At 33.8% G+C, this 21,992-nt stretch overlaps 1 protein-coding gene across 1 annotated transcript in view; it reads right to left on the bottom strand.

The window, feature by feature from the left end:
* Positions 1-21,763, bottom strand: part of LOC149796172 (mitochondrial import inner membrane translocase subunit Tim17-A-like) — a 40,267-nt gene extending 18,504 nt beyond the window's left edge. The window contains exons 1-3 of the mRNA XM_089966119.1: positions 21,636-21,763; positions 15,605-15,704; positions 5,126-5,189 (exon numbers count right to left, since the gene is read on the bottom strand). Of these exons, the coding sequence (XP_089822245.1) occupies positions 5,126-5,189; positions 15,605-15,704; positions 21,636-21,661 (190 nt within the window). The 5' untranslated portion in view covers positions 21,662-21,763. The remainder of the gene's footprint in view (positions 1-5,125; positions 5,190-15,604; positions 15,705-21,635) is intronic.
* Between the last annotated feature and the right edge of the window lie 229 nt (positions 21,764-21,992).

Here is a 21,992-nt window from a genome sequence, read left to right as displayed (position 1 = left end):
AATTCTGCTTATATGAAGCTAACTAAACTGATGTACAAAAACTAGAGGCTATTTATTGTAAATACAACTGTATCTACTGCCAATACTCATTTCTAGGAGTGACACACCTGTGTCATGCATCGATATGATTCACAATACACAGCCTACAATGAAACACATTATCAATACCAATATATGCTTGATGGTCTTGTCATTTTGAGAAGATCAGTCAGAGGTAGGGTGATGACGTTTTATGTGTGTTGATATCTTGATTGTATTTCCAGTATGCAGATTACAAACACAGGCTTATCATCTGTTCATATCCAATTCTCATCCCTGACAAGATAAAAAGAAACTGCCCGACAGAATACATGTTAGTTGTCAGTGATTTTAATTCATCCTTTTTAGGCTGCTCCATTTGATCAGATGCAGGACTCACTTTGTTCATCATGACCTTTGTGTTGCACTGCATGAATCTCTTAAAAACATTTCAGTGAAAAAAAGAAATTACTGACATCTATTCACCTTCTACAAATTAAGACAGGGTGACTATGACGCATGTGGTTCCATCATGGATTCTATGATTCTGATGTTTATCATGTCATCATGTTCAGCTGCTAATCATGTATATCAACATAAAAGGTGATAGCCCAAACTTGCAAACTAATGTGAAATTTAAGTATCGGACAGACCAATGAATAGCCACTTTTGCTCAAAGCTTATCTGTTGCTTTGTATTTATTTAGTTATGATGCAATGCTTCTGGTGTGTCATGTGGTAAATAAGCTACAATTAGTTCTGATTAGTGGTTACAGTTTTACCATAGACTTTAACAAACAGTAACCACCAAACAGAACTGACTAACATATTTCACTGCATTATACATAGGAAGTGTAGCCTTCAAATTTAATCCAATGACAGCAACTGGAAAGCTTTGCATAAAATTATTAAATTGCAATTATTTCAATCATGTATAAGGAACAAGTCTGGAATGTCTCTTTTACATTAAGATATGTTATCTGTGGCTGAAAATGCTTACATGATAAAATAATTAGCATGGAACTGGCAGGATGGGGGCAAATTCAAGAAATGTGAATTAAACACCTTGTGTTAATTTGTAGAAGGCAAATAGGTGTTGACGATAGTTAATTTTTTTTTACAATGACAAAAATGAGTGCGCATGCCTGTAACAGTTATTTTATATGAATTGTTAATGTAAAGGATAAAAATGCAAACAACCCATATTATTCATGACTGCTGAAGATTAAACAACTTGTATCAATAAGGAAGAATTCAATAATGCATCAATTAATCATTTCAAAGCAGTTTGCACATTAGTAAGCACTTTCCATCCAATTTCAATGATGATGATGATGATATGACTGATGTCTGGGAGATGTTAACTGCTACTGCAATATGGAGAAAACCTTTTCCCATCAGCATGTACTAAATGATCCCACTCTTTTTTTTGTGTGCTCTGTACATATGTATCTTAAAGCATTTAACCTGGGATATTAATAATGCTTTTAACTATACTTTGAAATCCACAGTCTGTTCATGTGACTTTAAACATAGTTATGGTTCCCAAAGACTCAGTGTTGTTTGGCCAATGATGGACATAATTTGAGTAATTTCACACTGTTAGCTTAATTGCTATACCCTGCCTAAATAAGCATTATGTAAATGTTCTTTGGTGACAAAATGTTTTATATGCATTCATGCCAACGTCTTAAATAGGGTAGTCATGTCAAAATGTAACAAGATGGTAAGTAAACTGATAATAAAATATTTGCTTGACACTTGGGAACAGTTCTGTAGTACAGTGGTCTCATCTTATACAGTCCCCCTTCTGTACCAGGAAAGTGGCCTTATAAGATGGGTGGCCTTTCTGAGGGGGAGTAAAAAAAATTGTGAGACATATATATAACGTACATAGTAAGAAAGCTACATACTTCAAAGCATTTAATATCTTCATTTAAAAGAAACATTAATTATTAAATGTTTCTTCTTGTTACAATAATAGACTTTTTTCGACTGAATATACATTAATAGTTCTTAATCTTGACGTAAGCGTGAAATGCGAGCAGGTATTGTTGTCATGCACATTGCAAAACCATTCAGAAACGTCATTTAAATCTTGGTACGTACATAATTTTCTTTCTATTTGCTCCATCTTTACATTGCTGCTGAATAACCTCTTTATCGGTTACAATGTTCATTATTCAAGTCTTTTCAACATAAAATTGTTCTGCAAGCCCCCCCCCCCCCCACCTCCCCCGATGTTGTCGAGTAGAATAACTGACTTTCTTCTAAAATAATAGTCTCCGAATAAGTGATGAAATGTTAATGTCTGGTAATGATTTACTCAGAAGTTGCTAACTGTATGCGATTTAATTATGCAGACGAAACTTTTGTTAATTGGACAAAATGCATTCTTTGTAAAGGAAGCCATAAATGTGTTGTCACATGATATTTCGGTCTTTGTCTGGTACTCTGTTTTGTTCAAGCTTAATTTCTGTGTGTGTGTTAATGCACAAAATCTATTTTTAGCTTATGCTGACCCTGTTATGATGACAATTACGTCTGGTTGTAAACATCAGAGAGAAGAACTCGACAGATGTGTGAAGCCCAAAACTTATCATAACATCATTAAGTCCATTTCCTGCAAACGGTGGCTTTTATAGACAATGATACAATATTAATCTTAGTGTTACATGTACTTTAGCCAACACTTCTTTCAATAACTGAAACTTGACATTATGAAACATGCATTGACAGTAGAGATAATATGATTACTTACCTTACGTATGAATATATGAATTATAGGTTCTGTATTCATTTGAAAAACAAAGTGGCCGCTTGTGAGGGGAACATTTTACATTTTTGTACTAATATGCTGGCCGCTGGTCACGTTAGAGGGGTGACCGTGAGAGGTACTTTTTAATACAAATTCGTAGGTGCCAAGGGATTCTGGCTGTAAGATTTCCTCCTACTGAAAATGTGGGAGACTATGCTTTTTATCACTTTCACCCATCCACTTGGATACTCATCTTATTACCCAATCCGCAATCATAAGAATGCTCTTTGAGGCATTAGCAAAAAAAGTACCGAAGCATGTGTTTGGTAGGTTCTAAGTACGCATAGTTGGTCAATAGTAACAGTAAATGTGTCTAGCTGTTGATAAAAATTTGTTGTATGGACATGTATATTTGGTATGTAAGTACTACACTAGGGTGGACTAAATATTGTATTATGGATAGTGCTATGTGTATTTAATTGTGTGAGAACATGTTAAGCAAACAACTTAAAAGTGACTGTTAAAAAAAAAGAGAAATCATATCATTTCTCACATTCATTAGGTTAATAACTGAATAAAAAGTCTATACAATCAGGTTAATACTGCTTCAAAATCTCAATAAATCTGCAAATACTTCCATGTGATTTCTTTTTGTTTGTTTAAAAGTAGAATCTCTCCATAATTCTCACAATTATTAAAATCAATGTATTATTAAACTTTTTATATTTTGTTAAACTCCTAAATATTCTTTTTGGGAATCATTTGCTCTGAAATTTATCTTTTATATCTTGCAATACAATATACAAATGTCAATGAGGTATGTTACATGCCATGTAGTTGAAGTCCACTAATGCAGACTTATCTTGCTGCAACATTATAACTGAGACAATAAAACTTAATCTGTCCAATGAGCCACGACTTGGACATCCACACTGAACACAATATCTGATCCATGACATAGCTGCCAACCCCCGAATAAAAATATACTGACTTCTTGTGACAAAAATACAGATTTTCAGGAACAAATACTGATTTTTAAAATTTTAATGCATATGTAACTATTTACAACATATGCAACCATCAGTAAAGTAGGACAGTGCTTTACATAATTATTTAATGTCAAATATGCACGTGTTGTACCATATTCCATTCGGGTGCCCATTCAGAAGGTGCAAGAGTGCAAGACACTCACAGACTTTTTATAGTAGCCTTTTTCCACACCTTATTTTTTTTCCAATCATTATCAATTTGAACGAATGTCTCAACTTAAACTAATGATCTCAATTCTGTGTGATTTTCTTATTGAACTGTTTTTGTTCTAGCATATGAGTAATCCTTTGCAATTTTACTGTCTGGAAAATGTGTGCAAAATAAATCGCCAGCAACACTAGTAACTGAAAAAGGAAGGTTAATTTCCAAAAGCAATTTAATAAACCAAATTTCGATCAAATTACATCAAGGTTCTCTCTGGTATTTATATACGTCATAAGTTCAGGCTGAGTTGTGTATGATGAAGCAGCAAATTCTTTATTTCATATGCGCCCAATAGCAAAATCACATTACACAACTTGCAAAACGTAGAGTTTTCTCCTTTACTAGATGGTTTCACAAATCTAAACATGACGGCACAATTGTCCTTCTAGTTCTGTTTTTTTGTTTTTCCTGGAGAAAATTCTGAATATTCTGCTTTCCTATTCAACATGATTAGAAGTTGAATATTACGAAAATGAGATACAGTGACAGCGGTAACTGTTTGCGAAATCCAATATGGCGGATAAAGACAGGCATTGTAGCCTTGATTTCGAATGAACCAATCATATTGTAGAACTGTATTCCTATATACATGCGATACATTTCTATCAGAATGGAACAGAGTGCCCGTTCTAAACTGAAAATTGCAAGGAATTTTTTAAATATTTTTTTAAAAATAGAAAACATTTTTTGCCAAAAAAAAACGTACACCCGTATTCAGGTCCAAAATACGAGACAAATACGGAAAAAATGGGACACTTGGCAGCTATGTCATGACATATGATAGTGTGGACAGATTAATTTTCACAGTGAAAATGTGGCTTTTCCATAATCTGTGATGTGTGAATTGCAATTTTACATAATTTGTGATACTTGAAATGCTGACGTTTGACACTGACAAAATTGTGTTGGTAGCCACTGCATCCAATGTGCATAATACATAAGTGAATCCATCATGCTGCAAATGAATTAGTCTAAATTTACTTCAAAATATATTATAGAATATTTCAGAATATATTATATACAGACAAACCTGAATAACACATAACATTTTGTGTAGAGGACAGGACAGTATTAATTCAATAAAACTCCACTGTACCTCCTGTAATGGGAGCTCTGATTCTGATGGATTCAAAACTGCTTATTAATCTTCTATAATGACCCTGCAAAAGAAGCAAACACATATATTATAATATGAACAAAATATAATGAAGTGAACAAGTGGAAGGAAATTCACAGATGGTGATGAGTATTCCAGTAAACTCTTGTCAATACACCACTCCCTTGATAACTCGTGACCTGATAACTCGTGAACCCACTTATAACGCGGGGTCAGGTGTGGATCCCATTTTTTGTCAGACGATGGAAGACCCCAGGGCCAATGATGAAAAAAAAACCACAGAAAATAACTCCAAAATTGATCCCTATTTGTTAAACTTGAAGATAATTGCGATCAAAACTGGTAACAGAAACTTTGATGGATCATTTTATTGGCGAAAACGGATAAAAGGACCTGGAAATTTTAATCAACACTATGAAATATCAAATTTAAAAATAGGTCATACAATTTTTTACATTTTCTTTCCAAACAACATTCCTAGTACACCGCAATTAACAAAATGCAAGGAAATTTTGATCAATGAAAATGTCACTCACGCCGAGTGGAGGCAGTACTTTAATAAATAAATACATATTAAATAATTTTTTTATCAGCTGAAAATTGTGTTCTAGTTCCATCTTTTAATTCCTTTTAAGTGTAATCGTCATAAATGCAATGTGTCCTCTTGTAATTAAATGTAAAATGCATCAATCTACCGTAACAGTTAATTATGTCTTTTGAATCAAATAAAGGAGGTGGAATAAAAGAAAAGTTAAATGGCATGAAAATCCTACAAACTTAAATCTAGCAGCCCGAGTCGTATGTCGGGTGAACTCACTTCACTTGATCAATTGAACACATAAATGTTATTGTGTATGTAACATAAACTACCTTAAATTAACTGACTATTTCATAACTGTGATCAAAGATAACAAGGCAGCCAAGCGAAACGAAACGAATACTTCAAAAAACAAAGAACATGATTTCACAGATATGGACCATTGTGGGTAAGCAAGTTTTGAACTGGCGCCTAGAGATATCCTCAAGGATGATAAGAAGTTTCATTATTAATTCCAATTAATTAATTCATGACATCAATATTGTACTAACTGAGCAATACAAAAACTGAGTTTCAACATAGACGATTGTCTCACAAAGTAAATGTCGTGTGTTTAAAAAAAAAAAAGGAATCTTGTTTGGTGGTGTATCAACAGTTAGTCTAGTTTCCTGCTCTATGGACTCTGTATTTGACAGGATAATATTAAACACCACTATTGGAACCAGACTCATCAAGAAAACAAAAATCAGTGACGTAATATAGATTTTTTTCGCATACACATTATGGTTGATGAAACCAGTTGAAACAATTGTTCATATGTTGGACATTTTGAAAATAAATGTTATATAAACAGAATAATGAACAACTTCATTAGAAAAAGCGCGTTATTAAAAATTATTATCGATGTGATTGTAAAATGAGGATTCAGTCAATAAACAGCCCAGTACCCTAACACCACTCCCCACACACGGTTTTCTCAAGGTCAAAGTGATTTTTAAAAAATTCTGGAGGTCCCTCTGCAACTCATGTCTTGCTTATAGTGCGGTCTATGTTTGTGGACCATGTTGTGTGTGAGTTATCACAGGAGAGGTGTATTTCTTTTACAAAACTACCAATAAAACTAATTTAACTTGTCTAATTTTTATGATGCAGCTGTTCTACATGGCCATTTGATTTTTAAGAGTGCAATGGTGGTCAAATGTCATGGAAATATTCCTTTAATAGGATGGAAGTAAAGGAAAATCCAACAAAAAAAATAATTTTTTAATTGGTCAATATCATGAAAAAAGGGACCTAAGTGAATCTGAGATCATTCACCTGACATCCACCTAAGTGCCAAATGCAAAGTCGGTTGAGCAAGAGATCTGGGTTGATCTTATTATCATTAGTGACAGCTCCATTTTAAGAAATTCTTGAAAATGTAAATTTTTCAAGCTTTCTCTGGAACACTGTGCAGGGGTCACAATGCCAGGCAAAGTGGGAGACTAAGTTGCTGAAAAATTTAACTTCGCCTTATTCTGTTATGGAATGCAAAAACAACTTTGCCCTTTAATTTGTGTAGCTGCAATCTGAGTGACAGTAGTTCCTGCCTTTTGAAACGCTCCCTTGACCCAGAAAAGTAACTCAGTGTGGAAAGTCCCCATGAAATGTATTTCATGCAGGTGTTGATACGAACTGCACTGTCAAAACAAACTTTTGCACTTCACATGCATGTGTTTTAATAGATGATTGACAATTTACCCTCTCACTCATAAGTTATCATGTACTGATGAAAACATACAACTTGTGTTTTACACTTGAAAAATCAATATCTGAGCAGTAATTTGGTTTTAATAGAATCAATGAAAGCACTTCTAAATATATTTTCTAAAGATTTTAACCGACATGCTTGCATTATTTTCTTTGTAAACATCAGTCTGAAATGGTAAGTGAAACTGCCATGGAAAAATAATGGTAAACATCACTGTGTCTAGAAAGTACCTCTTCATTAGACTCTGTTTTTGTAATTCAGTAGGCACATATTTAAAGGAAAAAATACTATCATAATTCACTAAGCACATAAATTATGGAAAATATACTATTTGTAGAAAAAAGTCAAAAACATTATGTTATGAAAGATTTAATCTAAAATTAAAATACTTTTAGATCAAAAAACTTCTGGGACAATGCTCCATTGTAGATTTAAAAAAGCAATGTAAGGTCAAGGTTGTTTTCACACATCACTCATTTTGGCAATATACGAAAAAAGCAGCTAAACAAATAATATCTAATCAATGGTCAACATTATTACAGGCATGAAGACAAATGCTGAAAGCACATATCTGCAATCCTATTTATGGACTGCTGTACTGAAGCTAGAAAAGTGAGTCGTCATATTAAGAAAAAAATTTCCAAAAACAGATGAAACCACATGGCATGCAGATGGCATATGTATTATTGATGTGTGCCGATTCAATTGGAAAGAAAGACCTAGTTCATTCATATATCCATTTTAAAGCTTCAGTTCAAAGTCAATGAATAGCCATAGTCATGTTTTAGGCCAAGAAAAAAAATGTGTTTCCTCCTGCACTGGTTTTAAAACTAGGTTAGTCAGGTCTGGTATTTTTTAAACATTATACATATTTAATGTGATTTTTTGTGGTCTGCAGCAATGAAACTAAACGGCAAACTTCTGATGCTATTAAATGGTCCCTTATTTAAGGTTTACGTGCCATTGGTCGCTACACCATGTATTTTTGCACAGGCACACATCAGCAATATTGGCAGGGATAACAAGATTACCAGTACATTATTGTAATTACACACAGGTATAAACAGTTAATTAATTGCCACCTTTACAAGCATTTCAATTTTTCCACTTTTAAAAAATGTATTAAAAGATTATAATTTCATTCTGAATTAACTTTCTAAACATGTAGTTGTAAAGTCCAGGTTCTCCCACAACATCAGTGACTACTGTGGTTTGAAGGGATGAACACTATCGTGTGAAGACACCACTGGATCTGCTCTCATAGTTGCAGTCTGAAACTAGTTTTAAAATGTTTCAGAGTGCCATTTTCAAGTAAAGGTTTAGAAACTAAAGGAAAAATAATACCTTGTTTAAGTACCAGTAGTTGATATGAATTTGTAATTAAGATATTGCAATCTAGGCACTCCAGTCAATTAAAATTTATCAGAAGGTATAGTTTCTGCTGCATTTTTCTGAAGTCATAAGGCCAAAATACATTATATGTCTCTCCATCAAAACATAACATACTTCAAGTATGAACTTGAAGCATATGAATATGATACATCCATTTATTCCATTTCTTGCTGTGATACACTTCTCCCTTATTTATTCCATTTCTTGCTGTGCTACACTTCTTTATTTATTCCATTTCTTGCTGTGCTACACTTCTCCCTTATTTGTTCCATTTCTTGCTTTGCTACACTTCTCCTTTATTTATTCCATTTCTTGCTGTGCTACACTTCTCCCTTATTTATTCCATTTCTTGCTGTGCTACACTTCTTTATTTATTCCATTTCTTGCTGTGATACACTTCTCCCTTATTTATTCCATTTCTTGCTGTGCTACACTTCTTTATTTATTCCATTTCTTGCTGTGCTACACTTCTCCCTTATTTATTCCATTTCTTGCTTTGCTACACTTCTCCCTTATTTATTCCATTTCTTGCTGTGCTACACTTCTCCCTTATTTATTCCATTTCTTGCTGTGCTACACTTCTCCCTTATTTATTCCATTTCTTGCTGTGCTACACTTCTTTATTTATTCCATTTCTTGCTGTGATACACTTCTCCCTTATTTATTCCATTTCTTGCTGTGCTACACTTCTTTATTTATTCCATTTCTTGCTGTGCTACACTTCTCCCTTATTTGTTCCATTTCTTGCTGTGCTACACTTCTTTCTTATTTATTCCATTTCTTGCTTTGCTACACTTCTCCCTTATTTATTCCATTTCTTGCTGTGCTACACTTCTCCCTTATTTATTCCATTTCTTGCTGTGCTACACTTCTTTCTTATTTATTCCATTTCTTGCTGTGCTACACTTCTCCCTTATTTATTCCATTTCTTGCTGTGCTACACTTTTCCCTTATTTATTCCATTTCTTGCTGTGCTACACTTCTCCCTTATTTATTCCATTTCTTGCTGTGCTACACTTCTCCCTTATTTATTCCATTTCTTGCTGTGCTACACTTCTCCCTTAATTACAGTCAAACCCGGTTATCTCAATTACGTCGGGGGTGTAAAAAAATCGTCGACATAACCGGGTCCCGAGATATCCGGGTTCATAAAAACCGGTAATTTTAAAAATGTCCTTGAGCATTACTCCTGTCTCTTGCTGGTGTTTACTGGAATCCCCTCCCACTGCATGTTACAATAAAATAAACAAAACGCTTAATTGATAATAAAATGAAATGAACTAACCTGGTGTTGTTATCATTTATTCCTTTTTTATCATCATAAGTAATTTATTAAAGAAAAAATATATCTATGAACTCCATATATCACATGTAGCGTATGCATCCATTACTGTAGTGTGCATCACTTATGTCAGATAACACACGACGCATTTTTATAATTGATGTGAATATTGAAAAACAAATCATGTTTGGTTGTACTCAGAGGTTTGAATATGTTATCAGATTGAAAAATGGATCAAAGAAAATCACAAACGAGAGAGTGAGAGAGAAACATCCACCGATTGCTTTCAGGCACCCGCCATTCACGCATAACGCGGTGTTAGGTGCAAAATAACCAAGATTGCATTATATCCAGGTTAATATATGACAGTATCTCGCAGATAAAGATCAATAAATGTTTTTGAAAATACATGTACATGTACATGTACATTGACTGTGAGTGCAAATGAGGAAAAGCGATCCTATAAACCAACTCTGCTAGACGCCATCATGTATGCCCGTGCAGCTTGGAACAGTGTATCGCCGAAAACCATTCAAAACTGCTGGTTCCATTGTATTTTTCCGGAAATTTCTGATGAAGAATTTCACCAGCAGTGTTTAATTGCACAAGAAATTAAAGAGCCTCAATCAGAAATAGGTCTTGAAGCGATGGCTGATGAGATTGCGGACTCCATAGGCATTGCTCGGGATGAATTTTCTAATTATGTTCACGTGGATGATGATGCCAATGCCTATGGTGAACTTACTGATGAGGAAATAATCCAATTGGTGACAACGAAGCAGATACAATCATGCAAGCAAGATGATGATGATGATGATGATGATCAGCCTATCACTATCCCAAGCTACAGTGAAATGGCTGAATGCATTAAAAAAATGAAATTGTTTGTGGCAAGTGTCGACGGTGCCGAGCATATGTATGAAAACGTAAGTGCTTTTGAATCGTTCGTTACAGATCAGCACCGGAGTAAACAAAAGCAGACTGATATTACTTCATATTTTCTACAAATCGATCGCTTTTGCTGACTATTTCTTGTACAATTTCTGTGAGATTGACGTTAAAAAGTTGCATTTCGTCGAATTAAGCGGGTCCACATGTTACTTCGGACCGAAACTTATGCCCGACATAACCGGGTTATCGACTTAACAGAGGTCGAGATAAGCGGGTAAAAAAATAGCATAACAAAGAAGAATTTTTCGGGACTGGACCAAAACGCTCGACATAAGCGGGTTGTCGAGATAACCGAGGTCGAGATAAGTGGGTTTGACTGTATTCCATTTCTTGCTTTGCTACACTTCTCCCTTATTTATTCCATTTCTTGCTTTGCTACACTTCTCCCTTATTTATTCCATTTCTTGCTGTGCTACACTTCTCCCTTATTTATTCCATTTCTTGCTGTGCTACACTTCTCCTTTATTTATTCCATTTCTTGCTGTGCTACACTTCTCCCTTAATTATTCCATTTCTTGCTTTGCTACACTTCTCCCTTATTTATTCCATTTCTTGCTGTGCTACACTTCTCCCTTATTTATTCCATTTCTTGCTGTGCTACACTTCTCCCTTATTTATTCCATTTCTTGCTGTGCTACACTTCTCCTTTATTTATTCCATTTCTTGCTGTGCTACATTTCTCCCTTATTTATTCCATTTCTTGCTTTGCTACACTTCTCCTTTATTTATTCCATTTCTTGCTGTGCTACACTTCTCCCTTATTTATTCCATTTCTTGCTTTGCTACACTTCTCCCTTATCTGCCTAGTCTGACCCCTGATTTTGTAGATTAAAAATCACTTTCTGATGTAAAATTTACTCTAATGAAAATCCAGAAATTTACCATAAAATGAATGATGAGTTAGACTGCCTAAAATTACAGACAGAATTACCTCCTTTGACTAAGACTGGGAGGAGTGAGGGACTTCTGTTATTTGCGACATCATTCTTGAAAAAGCCAAACAACCACTAATGTATATGTGCATTGATTGCAGTGATTTCATGTAAAAAATGTGGTATACAAAGTCATAAATTGTGCTGAAAAAAGACTACCATCATTTTAGTACAAATTTTAAATGAAGACTGACAAAAAAATATACTGTATGAAACAAGTATTATAAAGAATCATTTGAGTAGACCCTACAAGTGATAAAATCATAAAATATCTTCTGAACATTATAATAAGGACTTAAACATCCAATTTAGGTACTCTTTGGAGAGAGAGAAAGAGAGAGAATAATAATAATAACACTGAAAAAGTCATCCCCTTTCAGTGTATAGAAAACAAACTGTATATACATAAAGTGTGACCCCACTATAACACGTTACAATATAACATGAAATCAGATACAAAACACAATCGTGATGTGGCTTCCAAAACTTCATATGCATGTATTTTTTCTCATATGTAGAAATATATTTTTTCTTCTTAAAAGTATGAAAACATACATGCAAAACGTTTACCATCATTTTGAGGAAAAGATCGTGTATGAATTCTAATACAATACGATCATATTGCAGCTCAAGAAATTACATTTTTCAGCACAGCTTCAGAAGATTAATCACAAAACGTTAGTTTCAAAAATCAAATTTGTATGCTTGACCCTCAGACTGTACATGATGTTACATGCACATCAGTTTGTATATAAAAAACACTGAAACTCAAACAAGAAGAGCACCTGATATATTTAATTTAATAACCTGAATCAGAAAATTTATATTTATTGAAAATGTATCTCCTTCACAAAGAAATAACCATAATTTAGTCTGCTCATTATCTGCATGGATATGTCATCTGATGAGATGGACTCTGTATGATACATGGGTCCCAGGCTATGATGTGTTACACAACAGGACTCTATGGAATGTCCACTAATGCATTAAAATCTACATAAGGTGCTTCAGTTAACCACGACCTCCTCTCAACAACAAAAAACAGTTGTAGGGAATAAGCGAGGTACTATTCCAAGCCATGTTTTTATGGGGGAGGGGGGAATCTGCAAATCAGTGGGCAAAGTGAAAACACTTAAATGCATTACAAGTCTTCTCAGCCAAAGAAGCAAATCTAGTCAATTTTCACTTGATCATTTTAACCCAGAAAATAACTACAAACTGAAATATAGATGACTATTAAATTGTGTATTTAGATATTCTTTGGGAAAATAAACACCCCAAAACAAAACATCTGAAACCATGCCTTTCATGCATGCATGGGAGATAATTACAGATATTGTTTTGTTCAGGAGCTTTATAAATACTTCTATGAAAATCATATGAGCATTTTATCAATTCTGATCATATCTAAGACCAACTGATTTAAATTTTGTATTATAAGTCTCTTCATGGACTTAATGCTAAGCTTCAGCAACTTTCTCTATCCCAAGCTTTGGCAACTTTATCAAAATCAGAAGAAATTTAAAATTGACTTTACAAGTTTATTTCAAAATATCAAACAGGATGAAAACTATTGAATCAATTCAGTCATTGACTCATTCTAAATGAAATAGTGTGTATTTATTTATACGATGATCAATGTTGCCTAATGACAATGACAAGCCAGGTGAAGAAAATAAATGGTTTTTCAAGTGAGGAAACTAGAAATAAACACAACACACTAACGAACTCTATATAGGGTATCAAAATATACTACCCTTCAGGAAGCCTGTGTACGGTATACAGTCCTACCAACTTATATCAACGTCACTTATGTCAACAAGCCGCCTATTTCAACAAAAGAGCAAAGTCCCGGTCCCTTGGTCTACTATTACTACCAAAACTGTCATGATTATGTCGACATCGAGATAAAAAATAAATGTATATATCGACAGAAGACGTTGGTCCCAGCTTGAACAAATCGCAGCAACTTAAATAAAAGCAATGAAATCTGATCGATTCTTGCATTTTCCAAAGTGATCAGTGATTAAAACAAGTTTATTGTGCTGTGACAGGTTTCCTTTTTAACTTTTTTTAGCATGTGTCAATGAATACAATATTAAGTCTTTATTAACCATATCAGCCGCATATCTCTTGTTCGCTTTTATGTACTTTTCACGATGACTTCTGTAACTAAATAAATGTATTGTTTAAACCAACTTGTTGGCATGTTTTCATTTCCCTGTGAATAGCCCCATCCCCTTGGTAGCCTCAATAAGATGGGAACAGACTGACCAACATCTAGGATAATTTAAGTACATGTACTTGAAGCATGTAAATAACAACTACGCAACCATGTGCTGATACCAACATCGAATATCATATTGAACGTTTTTCATATCAGGATGTGACCGATGCAATATTTTATTGTGGATTTTATTACATAAAGGTAACCAAAATGTAATTTGTCAATATACAAGTGTATTTCACTGATTTTGCCTTAATGTACTCAAAATTTTCATTGTCTTCTCAAAGTGTAAATGCTACTCACTGATGACAGGTCACCCCTTACTGACGAATTTAACATATATTTTTTTTTAAACCCACTTCCCCCCCTCGCCCAACACTTATCTCGACATCCGCCTATGTCAACAATATTTCCTCGGGCCTGAGGATGTCGACATAAACGGGTAGGACTGTAAATTAATGTCTGGCAGCATAAATCACTCAAAAAAAACATTTTAATTTTAAAAAGAGCAAGTTGGTTTCACTGGATACTTTTTATTTTGACATCCCCTTAATTTTTAAGATAGTGGGCATGATCCTGAAAAGTATGAGACTTGTGTTTATAAAGTCACACAGAACCTAAATCTGCAATCTGGTTTACATTTACTTTGAGTTAGGCTTGAAACTGGGTTAACTTGTTTGGTGACTGCTTGTCAGAGTTAGACTAGCAATGAGGATCAAATGTGCAATTTTTGGGCAGCAAATAAACAGTTTGTTTACTTATTTATGCATCTATGCTACAGTCGTAAATATCTCAGATCAAAATGGTTAATGGATACTTTGTTATAATACCAGTGAACTTTAAACATGCATGAGGGGTTGGGGGAAATGCTGGTTTATAGTAAAAACTATCAGTTGTACAAGGAATTATTCTGCATTAATTACCTTCATTAAACTCTGAAAAGCATGCATTCCATAAAAATCAATGAGTTGTTTTCATTTGTATCTTTCATGTAGAAATTGTTTCTCTTTTTTAGCAATCTGTCTTAGTCTGATAAAAAGTAACCAGAAACCTTTCACTTTGGCCAATATGACTCTAAAATCATCATTATATTCATGAGAGTCTACTTAATTCTAATTTTCATCCAAGAATGATAACCTATGTACACAATAATGAATCATACACACACATACCTGCACAGATAATTCAGTGTCAACCACAAATAATGCAGACACTGACCTGCCATCATAAAATGCAGAGGCAGGCCAGAGTCTATACTGTCTGATCTACTGATTAATCGTAACTGCATAGACCAAGATCTGTCAGTGCATTATGTGATCTGGGTCGATGCAGTCTGCAACTGGATTTGACTTGTAAGCGAGTTTATATAGTCATATCTCTACTCACAGTTGGTGCATTGCGGAAACCTTTGATACCATGGAACACACTGCCTCCAATGGCTCCCATAGAAAATGCACCACCACAGTCATCTACAATCCGCCATGGGCTGAAAGTGAAAGTCAAAATCTTGTATGGTCTCAACCAATGGCAGTTGAGGAGTATGCAGATATTGAGAGCTGAGCCATAAACACAAACTACCAACCTCCATTTAAAATCTTTTAATCTATTCTAAAAATATGGCATATCAACTCCTAAAATTTTCAAATTAAATGATGAAGAACATTTTAAATGAACACTAGCTCTAACAACACTTCTTTCAAGCTTTCTTACAAGTAGCGAACTTTCTTGCTAGTAGAGAACTGGGTAACAGATACAGTGCTACCTTGTTATAATCCTTCTTGTTAGTAGTGAACTAGGTACTAGATACAGTGCTCCCTCACTATAATGTTTTCTTGCTAGTAGTGAAAAGAGTACTAGATACAGTGCTCCCTCACTATAATGCATTCTTACTAGTAGTGAAGAGAGTACTAGATACAGTGATCCCTTGCTATAATGCTTTCTTGCTAGTAGCAAACTGGTTACTAGACTGTGCTACCTTGCAATAATGCTTTCTTACTAGTAGTGAACTTGGTACTAGATACAGTGCTGGCTCACTATACTGCTTTCTTACTAGTAGTGAACTGGGTACTAGATACAGTGCTGGCTCACTATACTGCTTTCTTACTAGTAGTGAACTGGGTACTAGATACAGTGCTCCCTTGCTATAATGCTTTCTTGCTAGTAGTGAACATGTTACAAGACAGTGCTACCTTGCAATAATGCTTTCTTACTAGTAGTGAACTTGGCACTAGATACAGTGTTCCCTCACTATAATGCATTCTTACTAGTAGTGAACTGGGTACTAGATACAGTGCTGGCTCACTATACTGCTTTCTTACTAGTAGTGAACTGGGTACTAGATACAGTGCTGGCTCACTATACTGCTTTCTTACTAGTAGTGAACTGGGTACTAGATACAGTGCTGGCTCACTATACTGCTTTCTTACTAGTAGTGAACTGGGTACTAGATACAGTTCTGGCTCACTATACTGCTTTCTTACTAGTAGGGAACTGGGTACTAGATACAGTGCTCCCTCACTATAATAATGTTAAGAGAAGCCATAAAAGTGGACTGTCTTATAGGTGTGGTCAACCTTTATTGAGGTTTTTGATAAATAACATTACTGTTAATTAATAAAATGATATCCATGGCCTCAAAGCACCTATTATCTATCTTTAATATAAATACTGCTAGCCTGGATTCACTGTACCAATCTGGATTTGAACTTAAGTCTAAACTTAAACATTGTCATAGGACAAAACTGAAGTTAGACTTCAGCTTGACCAATTAAATGTTCTAAGTTAGATTTTACAAAAGTCCCTCAAAAGAACTGATTCTCTTCTGGACAATTTTTTTTTCCAGGACCTGAAAAAAGACCATTTTTCACTGCTAAATGCTAAATCCATCTCCGATATTTTTTATCAATCAGCTGCTGTCAGTATTACATGTACTGGATTAAGTTCAGCACTATTTTCATTTAAGAGCAACAAAGGCATGATTAGAAGTCTTTTGGACGAAATTCCATGTGAATATGACCATCCATTATCTACAGTAGCAATAACAGGATTATGATCATATTGGAGGACAGAATGGTACCATTTTAATTTAAAACCAGCAAGATATAAAAGTTTTCTGGTGAAAAGCCCATGTCAAGGTGACTGTTTAGGAACAGTATTGGTAAAAAGATTTTTCAAGATAGCAGCCATAGTGGTCACACTTGAAGTTCAATTGGCACCATTTTCCTTCAGGTCCAACTAGATAAAATACACAAAAAAACGTCTTTTTATGAAAACACCTTTGATATAAGCATCAATCTAAGAGTAGTAATCACAGGTGGTCATATTGGAGGTCAGATCAGCATCATTTTCATTTGGACCAGATACTGTATATTCTGGCCTATAAGTCGATACTTTCTGACTTAAAAGTCAGGTCTTCATCTTATATTCCAAATCAACTTATATATGGATTATGTCAGTGAAATTGCATTGACTTGTATATGGATTACAGTACCCCGTATGCTATTAAAATTGCTCTATAATTGGCATAATCGAAAATAAGCCACATAGAAGTACAAATTTTTGTTAAATTACTATGTCAATAAATTGTTACAAACTAATATCACGGTGTTTATATTGATAAGTTTTGTCATTATTTAGTTTGCATTCTGAGTGTATTTTCTTATTTCTTAAACATGAAATAAAAGAAAACTATTACCGGTTAAAACAATTCACCAGGCCGCATAGCACACTTATAGTCTATACTCTATAGTGTACTGTACTAATTCAAAGCATACTGTTTGTTCCTAAAAAAATATATGAATATGAAATAATTTTGTTTTATTCATCCTTTTTAACTATACCTCATTCTTCTTGATCACATTTTAGCAACTGGTATACTGATATTTGATTTTCCTTTATACTTTTGGACACACACGAGCGATTACTGGTATAGCTTTTTCATTGATTGAATTAATCCTACAAAGGGATGTAAGCCATATTAACTCGAGCGTTCTATGATTATTTTTAAAATACCATAGATTATGCTTTCTACTGAATCCCCTAAATCATGTTTATAATTGTATTTGACAAAGTTTCTCAAAAATATATGGTTTAAACTAAACTACCATGTTTCATGTAATTTTTCATAAACAACATTTTTTTATATATTAATTTCAGTATATGAAAAATTATATGTAAAATAATCTTATGTCACTTGTTTAAGCTTGAATAAACAGTAACACAAGAAAGAGTGAAAACAAGCTTTTAAATATACAATAAGTTATTTCCCTGGAAAAATTCTGTAAAAATGAAGACAAAAATAGGAACTTTTGGTTTTATAGATTCCAATCCAAAAATGATCCAAAAATATTCAGAGAATAAAATTTTAGTAACCCTAATAGCGAAATGTTTTACTGATTTCATGTTCGAATCCCAACGAAGAATCCAAGATGGAAGACGATGACATATGCTACAATCTGTTGTGTTGAAGTCTACAGTTCCTTGTAGAAATAAGAATTATCACTCCGGTTTCTGATATCTGAATAATTTTTTTTTAAAACTGTCCTTGTTCCACGATATTACATGAGCACACATATTTTCCAGAAAAATAACAGAATTAATCCTTTTGAATCCAAGTAGTTTGAAATAACTCCAAACCAAGTAATGTGAAATAACTCCAAACAGCACAACATAAAACAGTTTAACAGCCCAACTTCTACCAAGATTAGTTCTCCAAAACATGGGTTATATGGGCTTTCTAAAATGTAAACAAAGGTCACATGATCATCTTTTGGAAGTTTATAGAAGCAAATACTTGTTAGAAATCATGTTTACCAAGTGTGACCCTGACGAAAACCAATCAATTTTACTCTAAGAAATAAAAAATAAACAAAACTGTTTATATCTTAAAGTCCCATCATCACAATGGAAACAACCAATCATTTTAAAATAAAATAGAATTTGATTACAAAGGTTGCTACAAATTCTGAAACAAGGTCAGGATTTAGATCAACACTGGATGTTTATAAACTAATAGTCAAGGTCAAACTATTTTCTAAAAAAAGTATCATCTCTAGTGAATAAATTTACATTACAATATCATGTGATAAAAAAATAATTTAAATAAAAAAGACAAACAATTAAATTGAAATAAATATATATAAAATCAGATATAATTAAATCAAATATACGTAACAATAAATATCATTTTACTGTTCTGACCGTGTACAAAAAATAAAGGCATCGTACCTGAACAAATTCAATGGAACACATGCTACTCGACAACCTAACGGTACAAACGTACAAAGTAAACGTATATTTTCTGTCTCATTCTACTTTCAACTCAAAAATCTAATTACAATACAAATAAAAGTACTCAAAAAGATTTTTGTTGCTTTTAGTGAATGAGAGAGAGGATTATCTCTCAGTGTGAAAGCTCATCTGCATTTAGGGCATATGTAGCTGTTATGTTGTGTAATGTTGGCAAAATGATAGCCCTACATGTAAGATGTATCACATATTATGTTTTAGTGCACACAAAAGATAAAGTATAAATATCAGCATCGAGGTCTTACATGTAGGAATAACCAAATGATTAAGATGGTTTAAAAAGTCTACACTGTCAAGAAATTAAGTGCAACTTGTATTTGTACAGCTGCAATAATCTCATTATCAAATTAGAATACAAAAAATAAAGAACTTGAAATCATGTTTTAGTTCCTGCGCAAGAGAGATGAAAAATACATTGTACATGTACAAGACCATATTTATTCAGGGTGGTTTTTATCTGTAGCTTTTGCAAAGAGAAAAAAAGACTATATTTTGAGTTACATGATGATTGCGATAATCCTCATGTTTTACAACCCTACTATATCCCATAATCAACAATTCATTCTTGCTTTAATTACAATGTACATTGTCACAACAACCACATGGCTATGCAGTGTTATTTACATGGTAATTAAACATGCTTAGCACTTTGGTTATTCCAGTTGAAACCAGACTGAGGGCAGGAATCGACAGAATATGTCAAATCAGCAAGGCTGCCAGTAGGAAATGAGGTTCGTTTTAGGGAAATGAAAATCTGTCAATGTGCTATTGAAGCCGTTGTCCATACATAATTTGTTATAAGTTCAAGCAATCATACCCATTAGTTGTTATTCAAACTCGCCAATAAAGATATTAGAGGGGTATATCACTGAATAGATTTCCAATACAATGTTAATTATATCCAAGTCAAAACAGACCAAACACTTAACAGATAGTATATGTATATATACGAATCAATTTATCGCAGTCAGTGACAATCAAATTTACTATAATGACATGGTTTTTATATTTTACGTTTGTATGACTATAATGAAACAATAAGACTAGTTGACCAAGGATCTGTGGTCTTCACTTTAGCATATAGAGAGATGTAATTTGAATAAGTATTTTGGGGCAAATTGGCAAAGATTGTAATGAGATTCAACAGTGCTAGAAGTTGCTAGAACTTATATTTCACATGGAACACTATTTCCTTGGCCTGACATAATCCACTCTCACTTTAATGGACAAACAAGTGTTATATGTCAGTGGTCTAAAGAAGTTAGAAAATTAAACTCAATGGCAACCACTGGTTCTACTTATCTGGAAATTTAGCCACTTCAGGTATGCCCAATATACTGCACCTTTTGCTGGTGGGACTCCTGTTTTTTTCTCTTTTAAAATAGGAGTCCAGGACTCCTAGTTTTAAAATCTTAGCGAGACCTCTACTATTATCATCAGTCGATCATAAACACGGTCCAAAAGATTATTTTGTTTGTTTTGGATCTATTTTAATTATTTTGCCTTGGATGCCATTTTCAAACGAATGCTGACAGTATATTAGAACAATGCAAGGCATAAAATTGAGCGAATGGAAATTGTTGCTTCATTGAGTGACAAAGGTGTGCATAAAATAATAGTTTTTCGTGAGAATCACTTTAAAATTACATGTTTATTTTCCAATAATCAAGACTTACTCGATCTGGTTAAAGACAATTGGTGTTAAATTTTAAAAGAACAATTTAACATGTAATGTAAAATTAGTAACTGCGCATACATGACCCATGTGACTTGTACTATAATGTTTCAAATGAAGAGATATCAGTATGAAGTATATTTCTGTAAAGTGATAAGTTTGTCAGAACTAAGGACCCTGGGACCTTCTGTGTGAAAAAGCCCATGACAATTCTGACTCTTATTATCTGACAAATATCAAATTCAAAAATACCAAAAATATAATGGAGTTCGCAGTTGACCTCAAAAGTCATCCCCTCAACACACACGTGTGATGACACACGCACAGGATGTAATTAACTAATGATAGAACGATCGATATTTCTGAAGACAGGACTTCCAATATTTTTCGTTTAAGATTTTGAAATTACAAAAATACATATGCTAATTTACAAACCAGGGATCTCGTGCGTATTCTTCCATAGATCTTCGGAGGACGTGCTGATGAAAGACCTTTACGCAATCATGTACTAAACGTATACTCTAAGGCTCGTCAAAGGTACCGGCATTTCTAGTTACCTCCCTTTAATTATTATTGATATAAGGAGGAGGGGTGAAGTTGTGGGGGTCTTTTTGGAGGGAGGGTATGGGGTAGCTTTATTTACAATGCTGGAATTAGAAAGAGAATAAGGGTTTTGGAACAAAAAAAACCCATAATTTAAAAAAAAAGGAGAAAATAATCATAATTTAGAGTGCATGGGTGCGTAAAAAGACGCAATACAAAAACATTAAACACGAAGATACTGCACACTGC

Source organism: Sinohyriopsis cumingii, chromosome 7, assembly GCF_028554795.1.
Source record: "Sinohyriopsis cumingii isolate HCF-2022 chromosome 7, ASM2855479v2, whole genome shotgun sequence".
In the NCBI taxonomy this organism is placed as follows: domain Eukaryota; kingdom Metazoa; phylum Mollusca; class Bivalvia; order Unionida; family Unionidae; genus Sinohyriopsis; species Sinohyriopsis cumingii.
Note: the sequence above shows the minus strand (reverse complement) of the source record. Positions and strands in the feature narration are given on the sequence as shown.